This window comes from Protomyctophum bolini, assembly GCF_963924005.1.
Source record: "Protomyctophum bolini genome assembly, chromosome: 6".
In the NCBI taxonomy this organism is placed as follows: Eukaryota; Metazoa; Chordata; class Actinopteri; order Myctophiformes; family Myctophidae; genus Protomyctophum; species Protomyctophum bolini.
Window position 1 is genome coordinate 12,458,642 of NC_137867.1, and position 23,896 is coordinate 12,482,537.

At 43.8% G+C, this 23,896-nt stretch overlaps 3 protein-coding genes across 3 annotated transcripts in view; 1 reads left to right on the forward strand and 2 right to left on the reverse strand.

Annotated features, from left to right (window-relative positions):
- The window catches only part of LOC308317452 (tuftelin-like), a 21,037-nt gene extending 6,814 nt beyond the window's left edge, over nucleotides 1-14,223 (forward strand). Inside the window, exons 2-12 of the mRNA XM_080766458.1 lie at nucleotides 168-227; nucleotides 2,541-2,663; nucleotides 6,874-6,960; nucleotides 7,368-7,418; nucleotides 7,771-7,818; nucleotides 8,890-8,988; nucleotides 9,750-9,976; nucleotides 10,373-10,478; nucleotides 10,648-10,731; nucleotides 11,109-11,203; nucleotides 11,697-14,223. Of these exons, the coding sequence (XP_080622584.1) occupies nucleotides 168-227; nucleotides 2,541-2,663; nucleotides 6,874-6,960; nucleotides 7,368-7,418; nucleotides 7,771-7,818; nucleotides 8,890-8,988; nucleotides 9,750-9,976; nucleotides 10,373-10,478; nucleotides 10,648-10,731; nucleotides 11,109-11,203; nucleotides 11,697-11,772 (1,056 nt within the window). The 3' untranslated portion in view covers nucleotides 11,773-14,223. The remainder of the gene's footprint in view (nucleotides 1-167; nucleotides 228-2,540; nucleotides 2,664-6,873; nucleotides 6,961-7,367; nucleotides 7,419-7,770; nucleotides 7,819-8,889; nucleotides 8,989-9,749; nucleotides 9,977-10,372; nucleotides 10,479-10,647; nucleotides 10,732-11,108; nucleotides 11,204-11,696) is intronic.
- Nucleotides 4,491-5,282, reverse strand: LOC308316818 (chymotrypsin A-like; the record flags this gene model as incomplete). Its single annotated transcript, XM_080765606.1, has 1 exon — nucleotides 4,491-5,282. One exon carries the CDS (start codon nucleotides 5,280-5,282, stop codon nucleotides 4,491-4,493), a length of 792 nt encoding a protein of 263 aa, XP_080621732.1.
- An 871-nt stretch (nucleotides 14,224-15,094) lies between the features above and the next one.
- gck (glucokinase (hexokinase 4)) lies at nucleotides 15,095-23,569 on the reverse strand (the record flags this gene model as incomplete). Its single annotated transcript, XM_080765014.1, has 10 exons — nucleotides 15,095-16,101; nucleotides 16,947-17,180; nucleotides 18,352-18,507; nucleotides 20,030-20,213; nucleotides 20,669-20,768; nucleotides 20,870-20,965; nucleotides 22,149-22,268; nucleotides 22,424-22,578; nucleotides 22,733-22,895; nucleotides 23,489-23,569. 10 exons carry the CDS (start codon nucleotides 23,567-23,569, stop codon nucleotides 15,954-15,956), a joined length of 1,437 nt encoding a protein of 478 aa, XP_080621140.1. The 3' UTR covers nucleotides 15,095-15,953.
- Nucleotides 23,570-23,896: the final 327 nt, after the last annotated feature.

The following is a 23,896-nucleotide window of genomic DNA, read 5'->3' on the forward strand; positions in this document are numbered from 1 at the left end:
TGGCTGTCTGTCTCCAGTAAGCCCCCTCTTTTGTCTCCTCAGTCCTCACCATGCATCCAGTATATGAGTCACCTTCTCCTCCTCAGTCCAACTTGTGTCTGTTCACGAGGCTTTCTGTGTGGCTTGTCTTCGTCTTATAAGTCATCTTTCTGCTTGTCTTCCGTCAGGACAACTGCCGGAGACTGAGACTGACTCTGCAGGAGCACAGGCAGCCACCAGGAGACAAGGTAAACAACAGCTCGCAGCCTTGTTTTTCACTTAAGTTAAGTTTCACTTGTTTTGGTTCACCAATCTCATGGTTTCTATAGTGTTTGTTCAGTAACAGGTGTCTCCCTATATCTCTCCAGCACTTTAACAATAAATGAAAAATACACTTTCAGATTATCATCTTAAATTGTGTACAGTGTTCCAGTTTAAAAAAATGGTCTGCTCATTTCTTAATTTCATCACTTCCAAATACACTTGTTTATCTTGTGTCCTGTGAGAGCTCTCTCCTGATTCAATACACTGACCTGAAAATTAATTTGCAGTTTACTAAAGACCTGGAGACTAGAGACACATGGAGGCTCCTGTTACTCTCAGCAATGGAATCGGAATATAGTCCTACTGTATTTAATGCTTATTTTAACAACAAAAAATCACTTACTCTACCTCTGTACTTAGTAGACAGGACAGACAGGTGGACAGAGCATCCAGGAGACACCTTATGCATGCAAAAAGGCATGACCTTAAGGTTTAAAACACTTCTGGGGTCATTTGTCAATTGTCTACTCTGCACCCCAGACAGTTAATACGTTGCTAGATTCAATATTATTTTACACAGAAAACTGGGATGTGTGTTTTCATTGAGTCTAACATGGTCAAAATGGGGTTTGAAGTGTACAAATACGTATTAATTTAGGGGTCCTTGATTTGAAAATGTTTGAGAACCACTGGAATAAACAACATTAGGAAGCCAGCCAAAAATAAGGAAATATTAAAGGCACTTTAGAAACAAGCCTGAAAATCGCAAATACCAATATTTATAGGAAAGAAAGCGCTGACACTGAGCCTGTGGGCGTGCCTCTCCGAGTCTCACCATCATGACATTTTACTTGACGTCGCACAAATTTGTTGTTGTTGTTGTTGTTGTTTTGCTTTTTTGCATTAAATATTGGAACGTGTGAATAAAAAATGCATGTAAGGTTTGTAAACGTATTACACAGGGGCTATTATGACAAATAACATAATTATACAAAGAACACAATTGATTAAAAAAATAAAGAAAAAAGTGGAAATAGCCCATCGACACGACAGCTTGTATAGAACAATTAACAAAAGTCAAGCTCTCCATCAGTCCAAGACGGGACGGGACAGGACAGGACAGGACAGGACAGGACAGGACAGGACAGGGCAGGACAGGACAGGACAGGACAGGACAGGACAGAATGGACAGAATGGACAGAATGGACAGAATGGACAGAACAACATAGTGGTCATTCCTTCCGCGTGCGCACGTGTGTGTGTGTGTGTGTGTGTGTGTGTGTGTGTGTGTGTGTGTGTGTGTGTGTGTGTGCGCACGAGTGAGTGCGTGCGCACACACACACACACACACACACACACACACACACACACACACACACACACACACACCACACACACACACACACACACACACACACAACCATTGTTCAGACTGAGATATGAAGGGGTCCATGGGGAAGACAGGGAGTCTCCACATGTTACATAACCCTGTTCTGCTTTTTGCTTCTCCACCCTGCAGATGTTGTTGTTCTCATTTTCAATTCAAGGACTCCTTGGTTCCATGCGTACACTCAAAGAGTTGCAGACCTATAAGAGCACACAAATCACTAGTTGCCTAGTTTACTAGTCGACTAGTTGTTTAACCACCTATTATGTAATGTAAAAACTTTGTATTATTATTATATATAAAATATATATATATATATATATATATATATTGTTATTATATATTTAAAAAATATATACAAAATCGGGGAAAAGATATTTCCCCGATTATATATTATTATTATTTTTTCTTCTTATCAACTAGTACCAATAAGGTCGACTAGTGGACTTAATGCCCTAACACACACATACACACACACACACACACACACACACACACACACACACACACACACACACACACACACACACACACACACCCACACACACACACACACACACACACACACACACACACACACACACACACACACAATGTGTTAGATTGGATCAACGTTGCTTTCTGAAAAAAGCACTGATCATCAAGGTAACAATGCATAGAGATGTGACGCGTTGTTACCGTGGAAATCAGTGCTGTGATGGACTGTTTCACCCATTACAACTGGGAAAGCGTCTGTGTCATTTTGGATTTTAACCACTTTAACCATCATTTTATACAGAACTTGTATACTTGGCTATTCAAAAATAGCAGCATACGTTTTTCAGAAAGCTATTAGGATTTAGAAAGTCTTAATGGGTTCAAATTCGTGTTACTGCTCCAACCTCACCCCTCTTTACTCTGGCTTGTCTAGCCCATTGGACGAGCGTTCGCTCTGGTGCAGCCATCCAATGACGGGACAGCTCTGGTGCAGCCAGCCAATGAGAGAACAGTTCTGAACACGGAGCCCGTCAAACCACCAAAGGAGGTCATCAAGGTGGGTGTTGTCATGTTTAGAAGCAGTTCAGGCGGTGCACGCACATCCCATCAAAACTTGTACTGTACTCAGATTACAAAGTGACAAAATTATCTATGTTTTCACAGACCCTGTGGTTAATGAAACAATTAGCCTGATCAAAGATGATAAAGTATGTCAGATCAGCAAGCGTTGTCTAGGAGAGCCATGCAGATAAGGATGCTCCCAATAGAACAAATAAATCAACATACATCAAATACTAGTCCCCCATTCATAACACATGTCCACTAGTATACATGTAAAACTATAACATTTGAAATATATGAAGCATATAGAGGAGTGAAGACCCACTTCAAAACAGTCAATATATTCACACAATACAGATAAAAAATGAGGATGCACACAACCTATTTTAAAACCTGAGTTACAAGAACGGTTTGATGTTGAGTTCCTCATTCAAACCACGAGGATCCATTGGGAGGCATACTGTGGTCCGACAGGGCATTGGTTCGACATGCGTCCGCACCTCGGACTAGCGCCTGCTCCCGTGCTTGCGGTTATGGTTAGGTTAGGTTAGGGTTTGAGGTGGATTGTTGTGTTTCGGACCAATGAACCATTCATTAATGTGCAATAAGTGTTAAATGGCATTATATTATTAATAGTATAATTGCGATAATTGTTTTTATATTTATTTAACCAAGATATATCACATGCACTACATTTTACTACGGCGTTCAAATACAGTAACTTTCTAACAGACGGAAACCAAGTCACCTTTTTACGTTTGAAAAATAATAACATAAACCGTTAATTGGTTTATGTGTGTACCGTTAATTTAAAAGTGTAAATATTGTTTACCCAGGCAGCGCTGGTTGGCAGGTATCAATACACTTTTAGGCCGACATTTTTGTGCCAGTGTGGGTGACAGGTAGACAGATACACTCAAAGCTGTGCATTGGAGCGGCTGCACCGCTCAACAAAACAAAAGAAGAGGAGATGACGTCAAAAGAGGAGGAGGGTGGAGCTGGTGCAACCCCCCAGCATCTTCAGTCGCTGCTGATTTTTCTGCATCATGATGGTGTTGCCCTTCATTTTGAGCCTGACAGGGCCTGTTGCTCCCAGGTCTTCATGACTAATGTCTGCCCAGTGTGAGTCCTGAGATTGAAGGAGTGGCCTACCTCCTGGATGCTGGCCTGGGACTGATGGGGGAGTCGACTATTTATTTATTTTATATATATTTTTTTATTTATAGAGGGATAGACAGTAGGCCTACACCGCTCAGCCACGTCCCAGACTGTCGACCTCTTGTTGGCGGCTGGTGTGGCCTTGGGCGGTGCTAGGTCAGACAGAGAGGTTCAGAGTATTGCCAGGTGACCGAAGGGGTTGGCCGGTGGACAGGCCTGCCCACTACTCTCATTTAACTGAGACATTCGTTTGAGACACAGACGGCTAACTAAATGTATTTTTTGCAAACTGGTAATACAAATATTCAGTCAATCAATCATTTCATATAGCTCAAAAGTGGTGCTACAACTGGTTCCTGAAAGGTGTGCAAGCACCATCAAATGACACCTTTTTATCTTTATTTATTTAACTGTTTGTTTTGTCACTGCGTGGGCAAGAAAATGTCAGGAACAGTCAAACTTTATTATTCACTCCCAACTCTTCTTCTGTCACATGACATTGTTTATCTCCATTACAGTTGAAAAGTATACTCGGGTACGAAACATCATAATGTGAATGACCCTTCGAACCTTTTTGATGTTCCCTCTGTGAAATCGCCCTACTAATTTGGGGGGTTGAATCAGTTTGGAGTCATATTGTTTGAGCATGACAACGCTGACTGGTTTAGTTGGCCGCGATGGTCTGGTCTATCCAGGTACGCAGCTCAGTGACACGGGCGTATACACCAGGTGAGCGGACACTGCAGCTTCCACTGCCCCAGGAGACGATACCAACCAGGGTCCAGGCCCCGTCGTTCTCACAGACCAGCGGGCCACCAGAGTCACCAAAGCAGGAAGAGGCTCCGGAGGCCCCGGCACAGATCATCTGCTCACTGATCTCGTCGCCCCAGTGTTCCTTGCACTGCTCGTTGGTGAGGAGGGGGAGGGCAGCCTGCTGAAGCCGGGCAGGGGCCGCAGAGTTGACGTTGGTCCTACCCCATCCAGAGGTCACACACATCATTCCACCAGGGAAGTTGTCACTAGTCTCAGCCACACAAACGGGGGACACGTGCATGCCCAAGTTGACAGGGCTGGCAAGCTTGATCAGCTGGACATCATTGTTTATGGTGTATGGATTCCAGTCGGGGTGGGGGATTGCCTTTCCAATCTTCATGGTCTGGATGTCCTCTGTGTTGGAGAGGCGGTCGTGCTGGCCCAGGATCAAACGGTCAGACGGTCTGACAGTGCAGTGAGCAGCGGTCAGAACCCAGCTCTCGTTGATCAGGGATCCGCCACAGAAGTGGCGGCCTGTGGAGCGCTGCAATGACACCTGCCACGGCCAGGAATGTGGCACAGCCTCCTCACCGTTGATAATACGGGGGGAGTATCCCGATATTACCGGTGGGATGGCAGGTGAGCCACAGCAATGGGCAGCACTTAGAAAAGCTAGGCAGGAGAAAATCCGTAGTAAGTCCATGGCTCTAGCGTCTTTACTTCTATTTATTAAGTATAGGAACTGGGTGATGGTAAGTTTCTAGTATTGAAGATAGTTGGAGATCAAAATCAACACTGATTTTCATCAGAGTTCAAGCAGTGCCTGCAACTATTTATATAACTAGCTACGTGGCCTGCACACCTACGTCACACCACCCTCCCACTGATATGACTGTATAACCCTGGTGTCTTTTTTTCCCATATATGGGCATATCCCCTTTTGTGCCCATATATAGACTGCAGCCTCTTTTGGCTCGTACAATTCCCGTTCTCGACCCCTCGCGGCCCTGACACACATTTAAGAAGGGAGCTCGAGCACCCACAGGAGATGACGAGCACCCACTGGGAATGCACCGACCAGCATAAATCGGCGCCTCTGATCCCAGACATTTTTAATCCTCCTCTCCCAGGCTGTGGTCCTCAAAGGCTTCAAAATGTCCACCATTGTGCCCACCATCCACAAGCATTTCCAGGTGACATGCTCTAATGATTGGAGACCTGTCGCCCTCACCCCAATAGTGAGCAAATGCTTTGAGAGGCTGGTGAGAGACTACATTTAGTCCACGCTACCTGCCTCGCTGGATCCGTGGACATTTGCATATCGTCAACTCAAAACAGATGCGCCGACGATGCAATTGCCATGTGTTTTCAGGTGATTCAGAAGATGCTGAATTTGCAAGATATCGTCAATAAGTTGCTCCATTGATTGACATTCCAACATGTCCTCCTCATCCTCACAAAATAAAATAAAAACAATCTGTTTGTATTTGGTTATGTGCTGAAAGACGGACTTTGAGACCCACTGTGAGACAAACTGAAGCTGTATTTAACATGTTTTGCCAGAAATCAAAATGTTTCCAAAAATCACACCTGTGTGAAGTGAGAGGCACTCTCATCATCATACTGTACACGTCATCATCTCATTCTGGCCAATCACAATTTGCGTCCTCACTTTTCTGCCCTCACTTTTATCTTCATTATGTACTTTGCTCAGCCAATCAAATCGTCACTATGGGGTGATCAGCCAATCAGAAGCCAATGTTTGTGTTTTCACAAACCCGGAAAGCTGGGCATAGGAGAGGCTAGCGCCCCTCAACAAAAGGCGTTGCTCTTAGATAACAGTTGATACGGATACTTCTGGGAACCCAGAAGGCAGTGAAAAACATTCCAGACAGATAGAGGAGTGTGTGACTTTATTCCCTCTGCGTGAAGAGAGACGCTTAGCAAGCTTGCTTCTACTGACGTCAGTTACGCATATCTGATCTTTCCACAGCTGTATGTCATAAAAATATGACGTCACCTATCACCTTACAGTTAACAGCACATAACACTCAAACGCCCATCCCTAGTTCATACCAGTAGCTTTTAAAAAGAAACATATTTGGCCAAGTAACAAAGCGTTACTTTTCTGGAAACGTAAAAAAACATTAAAAGGACCTGTGTGCCACTGGATCCAATTCAGTTATTATTTAGTTATTGGTTCAGTACTGTATAACAAAGTATTAACGTGTGTGTGTGTGTGTGTGTGTGTGTGTGTGTGTGTGTGTGTGTGTGTGTGTGTGTGTGTGTGTCAGGTGTACCTAGAAGCGTCTAGACAGGAGCAGTACAGACACCAACAGAGCCTCAAAATGCTTTCGGATGAAGTTTCACACATTCAGGAGGTTGGTGTGAACTTTTTTTATATTGTCTCTGCTCTTCTACATTTTGAGTGTGTCAAAGGTCATGTCTCACCTGGACACAGGATCTGACACGCATTTTGACCTGATGGTCGAGATTCAATTTATCCCCTGAGCAAGCAGGCCGGCAATGCTAAAAATGTCAACACAAATCAGGGGGAATACAGAAGAGGAAAGTTACATAGTGCCGCTTTAAGCTTGAAAATACATTTGGAATTGAAGCACAAGCCTCCTCAAATGGCCACTGATAATAACGATAATATATATTAATTCCACTTGGCCTCATGTCACACAAATACATAAACAGTTGTGTTTACAGTATGTTTCTCGAAACTAAATCAATCCATCTTCACTTGCCTCCATTACTGAATGAATGGACTATTTGTGTTTAGGTGAGGTACAGCCTGAAGACGTTGCGGGAGCACATGGCAGCCAAGAATAAGGTTGGTTTTCCATGAAACGGCATAGTATTAGTGATGGAAGAAGTACTCACTTAACCCATTCTAAAAATGTGTGTGTGTGTGTGTGTGTGTGTGTGTGTGTGTGTGTGTGTGTGTGTGTGTGTGTGTGTGTGTGTGTGTGTGTGTGTGTGTGTGTGTGTGTGTGTGTGTGTGTGTGTGTGTGTGTGTGTGTGTGTGTGTGATATAGCAAAATATAGAAAATAGGAAATACTCCAGTATTATTATATGTATGGGTCATTTATACCCATAAATACTGAATAGAAATGAGTGATCATGGTCAGAGTACATCTCTCTCTCTCTCTCTCTCTCTCTCTCTCTCTCTTCTCTCTCACAGAGGACCAAACACACACCTGCACCTGATAAACCCAAACTGGACACACAGGTTAGCTGCTCTGTCTGTCTGTCTGTGCGTGCGTGCGTCCGTGCGTCCGTCCGTCCGTCCGTGCATGCGTCCGTGTGTGTGCAGGGCCAATCCTCATCATCACACTGCTTTTGTTTCTGGAAGAATTTGTGTGTTTGGTAAAATGATACACCCTGCCTCAGCCTCAGGCGGTCTCATGATGTCACACACACACACGCACACACACACACACACACACACACACACACACACACACACACACACACACACACACACACACACAGATGACAATCAGTCGTGACGTTATCACACTAGTTTATTTTGATAGGCCCTGCCATAGGCTATGGTCATTCATTTGTGAAAGAAAGACTCTAGTACTAATGGCAAGTACACCTTTTTGTACTCATATCCTAATAACATACACGCCAACCCTCCTGCATTTCGCAAGAGACTCCTTTTATTTGACCATTTCTCCTGCACGACTCATGCGCCAGCATTTTTCCTGCTTTTGGGGGATTGGTCACTGGTCAACCCAGTTGGTCACTAGTCAACTGGTCAAACCAGCTTTCTTAATGCTGTATCATACAAACGAAACCGGGTGTAAATGTTTAGCCATTTTATGGCATTTTATACATTGTACTCACTAGTAATTAACTATATAATATTTAGATTTTGAGTGTAGCGCCCAGTATTAGATTAGACAATTGACACTGGGTGAAAAAATGTGTTACAAAAAATTGTGGGATAACTATTTAAGAAAAAAGAAAGAAATAAAACAATAAAGGCCTATAATTAAAATGTACTGAAAAAGGTACCAAAGTAAAAGTGCCCAAATGTGTAAAAACTTGTCAAACCGCTTAAAAAAATAAAAAGGTCTTAAATTGTTATTGCATTAATAATCAAAATCTACAAAGTAACTAGTAACTAAACATGTCAATTGTAGTGGAGTAAAACTTACAATACTGTTATGTATACCTGTAGACATACAGTGGAGCAGTATTTAACACAGAATTCCCTGGTTTATTAAAGGTTAGATAGAAAGTGTTAATTTTCCCTGTTTTAAATAAAGGTTATTTTATGTGTGTTGTACAGGAAGCGGAAGCAGAGAGACTGAGGGAGGTCAGCAAACGTCTGTACGCACAGCTGCAAGACACGGAGAAAACACATCTGGAAGAGAGGGAGAGACTGCAGGTAACACATGCACACGCACGCACACACACACACACACACACACACACACACACACACACACACACACGTACATGCACACGCGGACACACACAAACAACCAAACACCGGTTGAACCACTTAAACCCTGTTTTATGTTCTCAAACTTTTGTGTGCCAACGACCCTCAAAATGATATGTATTTGGCCGCGGATCCCCATCTGAAAAATGTGTGTGCCCCAAGAAGAGAAGAATTGTGTTCTGGGGGTTGTTGTGGAATCTTTCGGAGAGCACACATAACACAGTTGAACAACATAATGAGACAGACACAATTCAGAGTTTCAGAGTATTAGAAGCTTGTATTCGAATACGGAGCCAGCAATGAAGCGTTGCAATGGAACACCATGTACTGACTCAACAGAACTCAGTCAGATGGCCATTTCCTGTCAGTCTACTTTCAACCTATCAATAAAGGCAGAAAAATCCCCCAAAATATATCTTAAAAATATCCAGCCATCATTGAAGTCTATGGGCGAGGCCAACTTGTTTCTGGTCCATTCATTCCCTGTTTAGTTATAGCTATAGCAACCGGGAGCTAATTAAGACGTTGATCTTTCATAATAATTCAATAAAAACCTCAATCGACCCGTAAGGGTCCTTTTGGTTTCATTTTACACTCTCAAGAGTTAAATTATTGTTAAACATCTGCATTACAAGAAGACTCCACAATACAGAATGTAGAAGGATTGTTATTTTGATCAACGTTTGCCTGTTTATCCCCCGCAGGCCGAGGGCACCGCGCTGCGCCAGCGTGTGTCTGACCAGGAGGAGGCGCTGAGGAGCAGCGAGGAGCAGAGTGGGAGGAGAGCGCAGCAGCTGGAGGAGCTCCACAGGCTGCTGGCAGGCATGGAGCAGGAGAGCGCCGCCCTGCGGGACACCGTCCGCCAGCGCGAGGACGCACTGCAAGACCTGAGACGGACCACAGAGGAGGGACACGTGCAGGCGGAACAGCGGTGAGTACGCACGCACGCGCACACACACACACACACACACACACACACACACACACACACACACAGACACGTCATTGGAGCAGTCAGGCACCGCTCAAAAAACAGCATAGGGTGCTGCTTTTCCTTTTTTGAATGCAGTTATGTTGTTTGCATTGTTCATGCTGTATGCGTATACAGTTGTATTGTTTTTTTAATGCAGTTATATTGTTTGCATTGTTTATGCTGTATGCGTATACAGTTGTATTGTTTTTTTAATGCAGTTATATTGTTTGCATTGTTCATGCTGTATGCGTATACAGTTGTATTGTTTTTTTAATGCAGTTATATTGTTTGCATTGTTCATGCTGTATGCGTATACAGCTGTATTGTTAATGAATGCAGTTGTATTGTGTTTAGGGCGGAGCAGTTGGAGCAGGAAGTGGCCATCTTGAAGGAGAAGATTCACCACCTGGACGACATGCTGAAGAGTCAGCAGAGGAAAGTCAGACACATGATTGAACAGGTGACACACACACACACACACACACACACACACACACACACACACACACACACACATGACATAAATATGCATTTCATCTATTAGTTCATTATTATTAGGTATCGTGTCTATCTTCTATCATGTCCAACCATATGTTGTGTGTGTATGTGCGTGCGTGCGTTGCGTGCAGTTGCAGAACTCTCGAACAGTGATCCAGGAGAGAGACCGGGTGATCAGAGAGCTGGAGGAGAAGGTAGCGTTTCTGGAGTCCGAGGTGAGAAACATTTGGTTTGATGGGCACTGTGTGGGTCTGTCATGAGGCTACATCAGGCTATACATAGCACTGTGTGGGTCTGTCATGAGGCTACATCAGGCCATACATAGCACTGTGTGGGTCTGTCATGAGGCTACATCAGGCCATACATAGCACTGTGTGGGTCTGTCATGAGGCTACATCAGGCCATACATAGCACTGTGTGGGTCTGTCATGAGGCTACATCAGGCCATACATAGCACTGTGTGGGTCTGTCATGAGGCTAAAGTACATCCGGTCATAGCAGTGTTGGCCATTTTGTAGTTTCACCAGGGCCGGCTTAATTAATGGAAGGTGCGGCATAACTAAGTGATAATTAATCTTTCCTCCACGTGCAGAACCGCCAGATGCACGACCAGATGGACTACTTCCTGGAAGGTCAAAGGTCAAACTCATATCTGTCATCAGAGCTCAACCCACACATTGTTTACAGGTACACGCACGTTCGCACGCACAGTCACACTCACACGCACACACACACACACACACACACACACACACACACACACGAACACACAGTAACGTCCAGTCCCCGACACACCCCCTGCATCCATCCTAACTGTTACTGGAAGTATACCGTGATTTTAACACTGTATATTTTACTGTGTAGTTTATGAATTGAACACATTGATAAAGTGTCCTGCTGCGGTTGACAAAGTGCAGTGTGAACGCCAAACGCAGCAAATTAAAAATGTAACAATGATGCAACTTCAACCCCCCAATCGCACCAAGTCTACTGAACTACAGGTGTGAATGCGACTTAAGTCTTAGTCTTTTGAACACGTCACCATCTAGTTTTAGTCATATTTAGTCACCTGAAATTGTTTGGTCTTAGTTTAGTCTTAGTCAACTAAATATCAAAAACCGTATGTTTATGAAAATAAAACGCTGGTCCACTGGAATCTCATTCCTTTTTGTTTCCACAGCAAACCTCTGAAACCCTCCACTTCCTCTTCCAACAAGCCTCTCCCCTTCATCAAAGTCATTGAGATCACATCATGAAGTGGAGTGTCTCACACACACACACACACACACACACACACGCACACATGCACACACACACACACACACACACACACACACACACACACACACACACAGACACAGACACTTTACATGTAGAGCAGAGAACCGACAGAGATCCCACCCTGAGCAATCAATTTTGCGACAGTGGTAACGAAAAACTCCCCCTTAACTGGAAGAGACGTCAAGCAGAACCCGACTCTAAGGTGGGACGGCCATCTGCCTTGGCCGTGTCGGGGGGGAGAAAGAGAGAGAGAAGGAGAGACAAGGGAGGGAGTTACAGGCAAGTACAAGTAGTGGTAATAGCAATTATAATACATGTAAAAATGCACGATTATATTATAATATGGTTTAACAATTATGTTAGATAATTAAATATATAGTGGTATAATACCAGTAAGACGCCTGAGGGCGAGAAGCACACATCCGCCTCGTTGACGGCAGACTTCTGGGCGAGTGCTGGCTCTTTGGCATGGGGGGTCAGATCAACATGGAATTAATTATGTACTGGCCATATAAGGAGCATGTCTTGAGTGTACAGGGTTTGATGAGATCAGATCAACATATGGAATGTCAGAACAGGTCAGCTCCATACAGTATATAGAGATCTAAGGGTGGCAGCGGGGACATTCTCTTGAGTGTACAGGGTTTGATTAATTTTCGGGCCTGTTGAGAACTCTAGTTTTCGCCGGCTGGCCAATGGTGATGACATCAGGGATCTCCATATATGGGCTTAGCTGCGACAGCAGGTCACATTTACATTTACATCTCCATCCCTGATGATGTCACGAGACCTGGGCACCATATATGGTGCCCGACACACTAACTAACGGGAAACACTCGTTTCCATAGTTAACTGCGACCTTCAGTCGCAATAAGAATGTTAAGATAATATACAGTGTAAGTGGTATAATATAATGTGGTAGCAATCCATGGCCATGCTCTGTGAAGAGGCCTGGTCCGCAGTCACACTCTTGGGTCCATAATAGAAGTCCATGGAACCGCAGAGTGGGAGACACAAAAATATACTCTGGGGAGTGGCTCCCCAGATGTCAAGTTAGTGGCAGGCCTTACTGGACCATGAGTCTGTACAGTGTTAATTATTACACACCTGGATAACACACTTAACTTTACATTTTAACATCATTAGTCCCGCTGATGGAAAACTGAAGAAAGTACTCTTCTGCCATCCAGTGGCTCTTATTTTAACTGCAGTGCTCACTCCAAACAGCAGGGGCGATGTCACTCATGACTTGAGCTTGAATGCCCCATTCATTTACTATGGGAAATTAATGTGAGTGACCCGTACATATATGTATGTATTAATATATACACACAAAAGAGCCTGATCACCATAGTTTAGCATTGCTACACTGCTCAATTAATCAAAGTGACTGATGACATATTTAACAATAAGGTAAGGTTAGATGAAATCATCTTACTATGAGTCTTTCTTGTGAAGGAATGAAGTTTCACAGCAGATTGTATTACTTCTCCAAAGGTCCATTTGCACAGCACTTACTAATGTGTAGACTGAGAATCATAAAACACGGGACGTGATGTTAATACTGTCCATTGTGCCAATAGATGGTGTGGGGGCTCACATGAGATTGCCTTGATGTTAAGAGTGGCATTAGGAGGTGTATTTCTTAACTAGGGTATGATGTCAATTTTCCTCAGTAGTGTGCCTTTGAATCAGCGGGTGTTTCGGCCTTCCAACACTATACACCCTCATCAAAGGTGGCCAGCTAAAGGGTGATCAAGCCTTAGTTTGTGTCCCATGCCCCAATCATTGAGATTTGCCTCCCACGGGACTATGCAAGGTGACTTTGTGTAAGTGATTAATTATGAATTGAGAGCAGAACAGAGCTGTGCTTGATCCATCCAGTTGCATGAAGCATCTGCAGTTAGCATTTTCCTCATATTCCAGGGCTTGTCCACTTTGTCACAAGCAATAACACTAGACAATGGACATGACACTTCTCCGGGCCATTAGTTTAAGAAGGTTACAGCGACATGCTACACTACATAAGTACACTTTGTTGTGATTGACACACTATTGAAGGCTATTTATTGAGTTCTTGAAGGAATGTGGTTTCAAACCCAACAAGGACAATATAATTTGAAATCGAATCATTATGAAGACATGTCTTAACATCACTTTGTTATAAATGCCAGTTTTACACAAAAGAAAATCTAAACTAGATTATCTTGTTTAAGCTACTGTATGGGTTTTTACTTTTCCGGAGTCATGACATGGCATAACACTTCAATTGTATTTTGTGTTGCTAACTTTCTGTCTTATTTATGTAATTTAAAGAGTTTGTAGTGAGTTTATGGTATTACAATATAGATGAGGTTTATGTTCACTGTACACAACTATGTGCTTGTTTTGTTTATTTTAATAAATTTGTAATGATGAACGATAAATAGTACCTTATTTATTGTACAAAAGAGTGGTATAGAGTAGACTAATCAAATACCACAATATTTAGCTTTAACAAAATACTCATTTTTAATGCATGGATCACAAACAGGTGTGTAGTAGGAGGAAAGTTGAATAAGCTTTTCTTCTGCTACAGTCTCCTGACTCTCATGTATAAATGATTTATGTTGAAGTGGTCATGTTTGTTTACTGGTTTTTGGGACCCTGCATGCATTATTCCATCTTCCTGGTTTAACCACTCTACGTGACCTGACGCTGAAATGGCAGCTGTTGTCTCTGCTTCATCTTCAATGAAATCAATGCGTGTGCATTGTTCTTGATTTGTGGTAAGACAACTTTGTGTATTAATTACATTTAACGTGGCAGTTCTACACGGAACTCCACAGAGCCCTGTGAAACAGAGCAGCTGAGTCTGCTCTGCTGTGAAATTTCTCTGTTGCAGAATCTTGATAATATCGCAGGATTTCTCATAGCCTAAAAAAGGTAGTGTTTTGTCATACAGTATACTGCACTGATTTAAAATAGGTCAACAAATTATCAAGGCATCGCAATTTTATTTACAGTCAAGCTTATTCACATACAAGCACAATTTATTGTCAAGCAAATGAAAATCAAGATCTCCCAGCTTAAACATAATGTTATAAACATCTTGTTATTTTAGACAGTGTGAAATAAATATTTGAAACACAATACATAATACACTGAATGAAGTTTTTATTTATTATTTATAATGACACCTCTAAGCTGAAGTCACATCAGCATAGAAAATAATCATTTCTTGTGCATCTTCCTGCCAGTTTGCACTGGTATATTACAATATCAGTGAATACATTGATTTTAAACATGGTCCGTCCACACCCAAGCAATGGACCCTATTTCCATGCAGATATTTTGACTGGTAAACAGCTGAAGAATAATAATGTTAACTGTGGCTGTGTTTCATTTAGGTGTTTCTGTGTGACAATATGAAGTTAATTGTACAGGAGCTGTCCATGCTGGTGTAAAACCCAGGATTCAAGCCCGCTCTCGCAAGTGGGGAACTAAGCTGTACCCCTCATCCAAAGGGGAACCTCTCCTTGGCCAGGGGAGATATTAGGCTTATGTATACACCAATGTAACGCCCAGGATTCAAACCCTGATCTCCCATGTGGGAAACCAAAAGACCTCTGCTCATACAAAGGGGAATCCACCCTTGGCTTTAGTTGGCAAGAGGACAAATTTGGCTCATGAGCTGGCAGGGCTATGCTGTTACATTCAAATCCCCCCCCCCCACCCCTCCAATTAAAAAACGTTATTACCTTCAGCTGTGTTTACCTGTCAGAATGTCTGTTGTGAAAATGTTCTATTCAGTCCAGGAAGCAGCGATTGTCATCTAGCTTTCTTGCCAATCCAATTCTTTTGGGTTCAACAAGGAACCATTTAAGATATTCACAAACACATACTGAACAAATTGGTCTCCTTTTATCATACTACAAATCGGTATCTATAATACAAGTTGCCGGTGGTTTCTTGTCTGCTCCTTCAAGTATCAAGCGCTCTTCCTCGCACACACTGGCGCACAATCCCTCAGCCAAAGTGCTTGCTTCAGTAAAGCCTGGAAAAGGCTGCAGCGGTATTGTACATCCCTGGACAAGGACATCACCATCACAGACCTATAGAGGTCACTGAGGTCCACGTTGCTCCCTGTTCAAAGGCCACTTCTTGCATGATTCCTTTACTGCGCCATCATGCACGCTGCCATCTTGCAGGCCACCGCCGAGATAAGGGCCGCCCCACGGCCGCTTCCTTCCTCTGATTGGATGAACGTGATGTCACAGTGAGGCGTTAGCTCTCTGACAATTTTGTGGAACCTGTCTTGGAAACTGAGAGAAAGAAACAACAGGGTTATCACCATACTGTAATACGTGTCACACATGGAGGGCGTTCAAGTTACATAAATTACTATACTGTGACGTTCTTTGGTTTTGGTTCCTCTCAACATTGTAGCAACAATAACTAAACAATAGCACCAATACTGATGATGACCATCATAAGACAATGAAGATGTTAATGAGGCTAAATATTGTTCATATAGTCGTTTTCTACATAATATAACATTTTCTTACTGTACTGTTCTTGCCTGCCCATTGCTGCAGTGTCTGTGTTACTGTTAGGGAGTGCCGTGATTTTTGTACTTTTTCTGTTTTGTATGTGTCTATGGAGTACTCTAATAGACCTCCAGATGTGGTTATAATATTAAAATATGTATTCCCTGTGTATTTTTGGTTCCCTCCTGAAAGCTGAAAGCCTTTTGAGTCAAAAGGCCAAATCGAAATACACCACTTTAGTGAAATCATAACCCTAACCCCTCCCCGATTGTCATACAACCATAGATACAACCATGCGGAGGAAGTGCTGAAGGAACGCTGCCCAAGTGACGTCTCTCATGCGCCTCCGCCATGTCTCTCGCTGCCACTCAAGTGACTACTTAGTATACTGGCCAATCACAGCAGGATTTTCAGGACTTCTGTTACGCAACGCGCTTCCACTATGCTACGTATGAAATCTCGGGAAATTGTTGCCCCCCTCCCGAGAACACACGCCCCAGAGCCGGAAGCGGCGTCTATACCTTTATATGTCTATGCATACAACACTGACACTCTCTCTGCTTCCTTCCTCATGCTCCACCTCTCTGTGTGTCTTGTTTCCCTTTCTCTTGACTCCTCACCATGGGTGCAGCTTGTAAACGGAACCATCAACCCCGATGGTGATCTTCATGGTCTCCTGACAGCGGCGTTCTCTCATGAGGTTGATGACGGCGGCGAGGCCGGCTCCACACATGTGAGCCGAGCGCGTGGACACGCTCTCACAGACCAGACCCACGATGTCACAGTCCAGCTCTGACGGAAGCACGCCCAGTGAAGACAGGATGTTGTAAATCTGTTTCCTGTCCCCAGAGTCACTAATGAATAAGACAATGACAACAGAAATATTAACAATCTTTCCATGTTTCTTTTCTTGGTTTTGTTCCACCCCCGATATTTTAGTCATTAGTCGTTATACCAGTCCCCAATAGACATTTAGCTAAGCCCCTCCCCAAACTGATATGGTCCAATCACAGCTAAGCATACTGTAACATGGGTTAGACAAACCTCTCCACCAATAGTTTTCCTGTTATGATTGAACATTGTTTTTAAAAATAAATGTCACGCGCATGTTTTTCCAGTGCATACGGCAGGCCTTGTTGACGGATTTGGAAGAGATTTTGAAGATCTGGTTCCAAAAGCGAACCAGTATTTAATGTGTAAAATCCATGATATTTACATTGGAATGAATGAGCCCGGCTGGAAAGTGTCTAAGTGGGAGTGTCTATGTGGGAGAGGGCTATAGGTGAACTTTCACACCCTGCTTAGTGCTTACCAGAGTGTAGAGTAGGAGAGTATAGCGACACACTTTGATCTCGCCGCAAAGCGGGTGCCTACATGGGCTATAGTTCCAAACATTGCTCCTATGGCTGGAACTACCCCATGGAGATAGAATGAGCACTTCCGCATTCCATTGTTACAATGGGAGTCAACGCTAGTGTCGCCACTCTCTTAATATATTACTCTGGTGCTTACTAACCCCTACAGTTGTTTATGTTTCAGGGTATAGACAACATCACGTCACTCATTTCTTTTCACCTGCCATTGAGGAGATTCACAGGAAGGGCACGGCACATGCGAAAGAACACTTTTTATGCTTATTGACCCCAACGCTGAATTGCTTTAGCAGATTAATCAGATTTGGTTTATTATTGCATGCAATGCCCGTATATCTACATGCGACACGTGTTAGACACGTCTTATATTGTTTAATGCAACCCTTCGTTAACCACTTTCGGCATCCCTATTTTGGGATTGTCATTATATAGGCGAACATTTTCAAATGTTTTCTCTCTTTTCGCCCCAAACAAAATAGTGAAAATAGTTGAAGCTCTCAACGCATGACCAAGCGACGCGGTGAGAGCTTGTAGAATAGATCCACAATTTTTTTGCTATTTTAGAAATCGCAAAACACCCTATTTCCTTCTGAAACGACGCCTCTGCCACACACAAGTTGCACTTAAGGCGTTCACGGTCAGGACGACTCACCTCTCCACCTGTGAGACGTAACGCGTCTCAAAGCTGCCGCGGGTTTTCAGCAGGTCTGAGGCTTCACTGTTAAACAGCAGGTCCTCGTTGACCAGTTTCAGCAGAACCAGTCTCACTAACTCGCCCATATACTTCCCACTGATCAGCTTCTCGAATCTACAGCATGAGAGAGAGAGAGAGAGAGAGAGAGAGAGAGAGAGAGAAATTATGTTATAAGAGATTAGAAGAAGACTGTGAGAGGGAGGATGACTGATTTAAGCAGTCACACCTGGCCTGAGTCAAACTAGAACTGGACTCAGAGCTGGGTGTGGCTGCGCACCTGTTGTGCCTTGATCAAGTCCATGCACAACAGGTGCGCAGCCACACCCAGCTCTGAGTCCAGTTCTAGTTTGACTCAGGCCAGGTGTGACTCCTTAAATCAGTCATCCTCCCTCTCACAAAGACATGATGGGAGGGGCCTCCAAAACACCGGCTACGAAGGAGAGGTGCTGGTAAAAGGCGACCTGCGTCACAGAACATGAGCAAACAAAACTTTCTCAGCGCGGGTTGGGAAACAAAGAGGGAGCCGACGAGAAGCCGGACAGACATCCCTATGTCACAGTGGCTGTCTAAGTATGTGAGGGCCGAAAGGTAAACAGCCATTAGGGCCGCAGGCACTATAGCGCACGCTGGAGAGAGAGGACATTAATCTGACCCCCCCCCCTCCCCCCTCCGTGCCCCCCTGACTGACCATTGACGTTCCTCTGACCAATCACACACAACCAACCACAGGAAAAACAACTGGTTGCCTAGCAACCTCACAGACATCACATGTGTGCTCAGGTGAGTATTTTATTATTGCTGAACGAATGATGATAAATAAGAGAGAGAGAGATAGAGAGAGAGAGAGAGAGAGAGAGAGAAGAGCATCAAACATGTAGTATATGTGGTCACCTGCCATGCATGCATGCATGAATGAATGAATGAATGACTTGCCATAGCACCGACGACCTTACGGGCATATGAAAAGGCTAAACTTATGTAGTTTAGATAGCATATTATGTAGACATAGCACTCTATAGTGTATACTTATAGTTTCGTTGTATAGATATTTAGATATGTGAAAACCCCGGACATTTTTCTTAAGTTACTTGATATTCATTTTAGCTGCCCCGCCCCCTTCCTATACAAACCCATTATAACTTCAAACTTCTGGTGACCGATATTGTCCTTCTAATACGTGAGGGGCCGTGTTTTCATTTACTGTTTTCAATTATTTGTTATAATTATTTTTCATGTCTCCTCCGGCCTCCTTCTAGAGGAGGTTCTTGTCCAAAATAATTATTAAGAATGAATTAATTAACAGTAAATGAAAAAACACGGGCCCCTCACATATTAGAAGGACAATAATCAGTCACCAGAAAAAGGTTTGGGTGTTTTTGATGAATCTTGGTTAAAATAGAGTTTAAAGTTATAATGGGTTTGTATAGGACGGGGGTGGGGAAGCTAAAATGAATATCAAATATTAAAAACTGTCCGGGGTGTTCACATAAGACTGAGTAGACGATAAAATGACCAAAAGTTTTCCCCTTAAGAGTTAAGAGCGTCTGCTAAATGCCTAAATTCATTCATCAGTGCATTGTTATTGAATTAAAAGTGTCAAACATGCATGCAACATTTGTGCTGGTGCATGACTCACAGTTGGTGTGCGGGGTTGATGGAGGTCTCGTCGACCACCCTGTCGTACTCCAGCCTGAACTCCTCCAGCTCCCCGTGGTCCCCGAAGGCCCCCCACTCCGTGTTCACACACATCCGGCCCTCCTCGCCCTCCACCAGCTCCACCGTACGCATCTCCTCCATGTAGCATGCGTTACACCCTGTGCCTGTGGAAGACGGGAGATTTAGAGCACGTGTGTGTGCACACATGCATGTGCAAACATGCTTATGTAATTGCGTTTACTCCTTGTGTGCGTGTGCACTGTGCATGTGAGTGGATTCGTGAGTAGTTGGACAGGTTGTTGTCCTAGTGGGACGCGTGGGTGTGTGCGATGGACCGGGTGCAGTACTCAAACCATAACCACAAGCACAGAGCAGTGCATGTTCGCCAACCTTGACGCATGTTCGCCAACCTTAATCCGGTCACCAACTTTAAAGCATGTTCGCCAACCTTAATCCGGTCGCCAACCTTAACGCATGTTCGCCAACCCTAATCCGGTCGCCAACTTTAACGCATGTTCGCCAACCTTAATCCGGTCGCCAACCTTAACGCATGTTCGCCAAACCTTAATCCGGTCGTTTTCCGCATGTCGGTGTGTGTGCAATGTGAATGCGTCCTCACCAACAATCATTCCCACTTCACAGCTACGATCCTCGTAGTAGCAAGAGATCATGGTGGCCACTGTGTCGTTCACCATAGCAACCACATCCATCTCAAAGTCCTGAATGAAACACGTTTACGATCATCACTGACTATTGTAATATTCAATTTAGATATTGTAATACAGTCTTGTATAAATGTAACAAGGAAGACCCAACGTACCCCTCTTCTCTTGATGGCATCTCTGAGAATGTTCACAATGTTGTTGCCCTCCGCTCCGGACGCCTTGAACCCTTTGGTCCAGTTCAGTAGGATGCCCTGGGGGATGATCAGAAACCTCATGAATCTCTGTCTCTCTTTTTGCCTTTATTGACAGGTACAGTAAACACGGGGAAGAAAAGTGTGTGTGTGTGTGTGTGTGTGTGTGTGTGTGTGTGTGTGTGTGTGTGTGATTAGATATACATTTAATCTACGATAGCATCAAAACCAAAATTTTTTTTTTTACCACTCTGGTATTATAGATATTTTGTTCGAGCTGTTGTTAAAGGAGCATTCAGTGATTTGGGTGATTTGGAAACCCCCCCCCGGTCCGCCCCGGTAACAAGATGTGCACAATATGCACGCACTCTACAGTGGGGGGAAGTGCACCAAGGCCCGCCCCCACTCGATCATGATTGGAGGAAGGCCCCTATCCATCCTGATTGGATGAAGGCTTTCTGTGCACCCGCCACCAAAACCGAAACTAGTGTTTTTTGACCCCAGGGGCTCAATGGGGACAGGGAGGAACTCCTTATATGGTCAGCACACTCTATAGTAGAGAGGATTATCCAAAAAAAAAAGGGAAAAAAATGTTTTGAATTAAGTGAAATCACTGAATATACCAATAACTAGGCTACAGTTGGTTGGTAATTACCACAGCTTTTAAACTGAGGATGATGGCCATTATTGATTATGATTGGAAAAATAATAATAAAACAACATTGTATCATAATAGATATTGTGAGCCCAATACTGTGTAACGTGACACCCCTACTTATGACTAATCTTATTAGACATTTTGTTGTTGTTTTAAAATAGTGAAAATAGCCAATGTAAAGCAACACATTATGAGCTTGCAGCAACAACAAGAAAAAGACAATAACAAATGCCGAATAAGATTAGTCATAAGGCAAGACACCGCGCAAAATAGGGGCCCCAATGTTTTATAATGCACTTGCTTAGAAACATAATAGCTCCTCCACTTGTGCTTATCTTAGCCATCTGGGCAGCAATCTGATGGGTGAAGCAGTAAAAGTAATTTTCCGTCCCCTGGGGGCCAATAAATGCTCCCTTCCCCTTTCCACTTTCCAGGAACACAAGCACATATGAAACACAGGGCAACGGATTTCTCATAGTAGTCATAACATTATAAACATAAACATAACAAGTATGTGACACAGTTGTTGTAAAAAGTGTCGTCCAACCCGTTTCCAGGTGGCGTGACAGCCTTCCCACAGCCCACCTTATCCAGGTCCTCGTGCCGCACGGGGAAAGAGAAGGTAAAACCCAGGGGAAGCTTCCTATGTTTGATGTGGTGTCTGTCCAGGAAGTCAGAGATACACTCTGCGATGTAATCAAAGAGCTGTGTGTAAGGAGAGATAGAGGGAGTGTACACTGTAAAATCGTTGAGTGTTCATTTAGCTCAGGGAGTGTACAGTTTCATTTGTACACACACTCAGATCACAGGTAGGTGTGTTGTTAAGTGAGGACAGCCTCCCTATTAAGCTTAAGACTGACCATCTCAGCGGTCCCCGTCATGGCGTCTTCGGGGATGGAGTACATCTGGGTTTTGGTCTCCACCTTCCAACCCCTCTCGTTGTCTTCTCCCACCTTCACCAGCATCACACGGAAGTTTGTCCCTCCCAGGTCCAGAGCCAGGAAATCTCCCACCTCTGACACCGGAACATAGGATCATCGATGTGAATGCACGTGCTAGCTTTCACTGCCAGGATATTAGCATGAGAGACGCCATTTGGGATGTAACGTTTGCAAAACAATCAAATCTCTGAAACAAGCTGACAGAGCCTTAAAGCAGTGAGGGTCTACCTGATCCTTCCGGGGTTGAGCAGACATAGGTGGGAAGCATTTTGACACTCGCCTCTTCGTGTGTCTCTACACGCAGGCCTTTCTCCATCTCACGCTGCATCCTCTTCATTACTACTTTCAGTTCTTCCTTGTTCAGCCTGAACTCTGACAGAATTTGCTCCACCTGTGAGGAGAGGGAATTAGACCATATGACCAGCTGTTTAGCACAAATCAACTGGTTGGCACATTCTATAGCTGTGACTGATGTGTTGCATGCGTTTGTCTTAAGATATATGCACAATTTAAATTATTTGAGCAAGGTGTGGACACTGACAGATGGAAGAAAAGTGCAGAGGTTAAAGAATAGTAGTAGAGTAGCCCACAGACAGAACAATATGTTGCATAGGAGAGGGCTTTAGGTACAGATCAATACAATAGACTTGTCTATTGTTGTAATAATACAAGCAAATCTAAGCAACACTGTAATGCCCAATGACACAAAGGCTATAGCTCTTCAATGACATTTTGAAATCTCAGATACAAATACCTTTTCTAAACGAAATGGACAGCATGAGATGAGCCTCTAAGACAAAGCTTCTCACCCAAAGCTGCTTCTGTTCAGATCACTGAAACATTTAATTCAGGGTTCTATGACCTCTAGTGTGAACAGTTTACAATGCAGCGGATATGCTTTCATCCAGAGCAACTTACAATTGCGAAATCAGAGTAAATGGCATGGACCCTTGTTAACAAAACACTGTGAGAAATGTGTCTTACCATGCGGATTGTCTCAACCACAGAGCTGAAACTGCAGGGCATCGGCACCATCTGGTCTAAGCTAGAGCTGACACAAGGCATCTTCACTAGCCTTCTAGATGAGCCTTGTGGTGTGTATCTAGGTGTGTGGTGAGTGTCTGTGCTGTGTGTGTGCAGAGCCAGTGAACTGTGAATGCCATTGAATGAGAGCCTCAGCTGTTTTTATGTCCGGGTAAAGTGGGCTGGCCACAGAGCATGGTGGTGGCCTCTGTGCACACAGAAGACCACACCTTTCCAACCTCCCTTGCCCCATCTGGACATGTACACACACACACACACACACACACACACACACAGTCACACACACACACACATTCGCGCGCGCACACACGCACACGCACACACGCACACGCACATGCACGCACACAC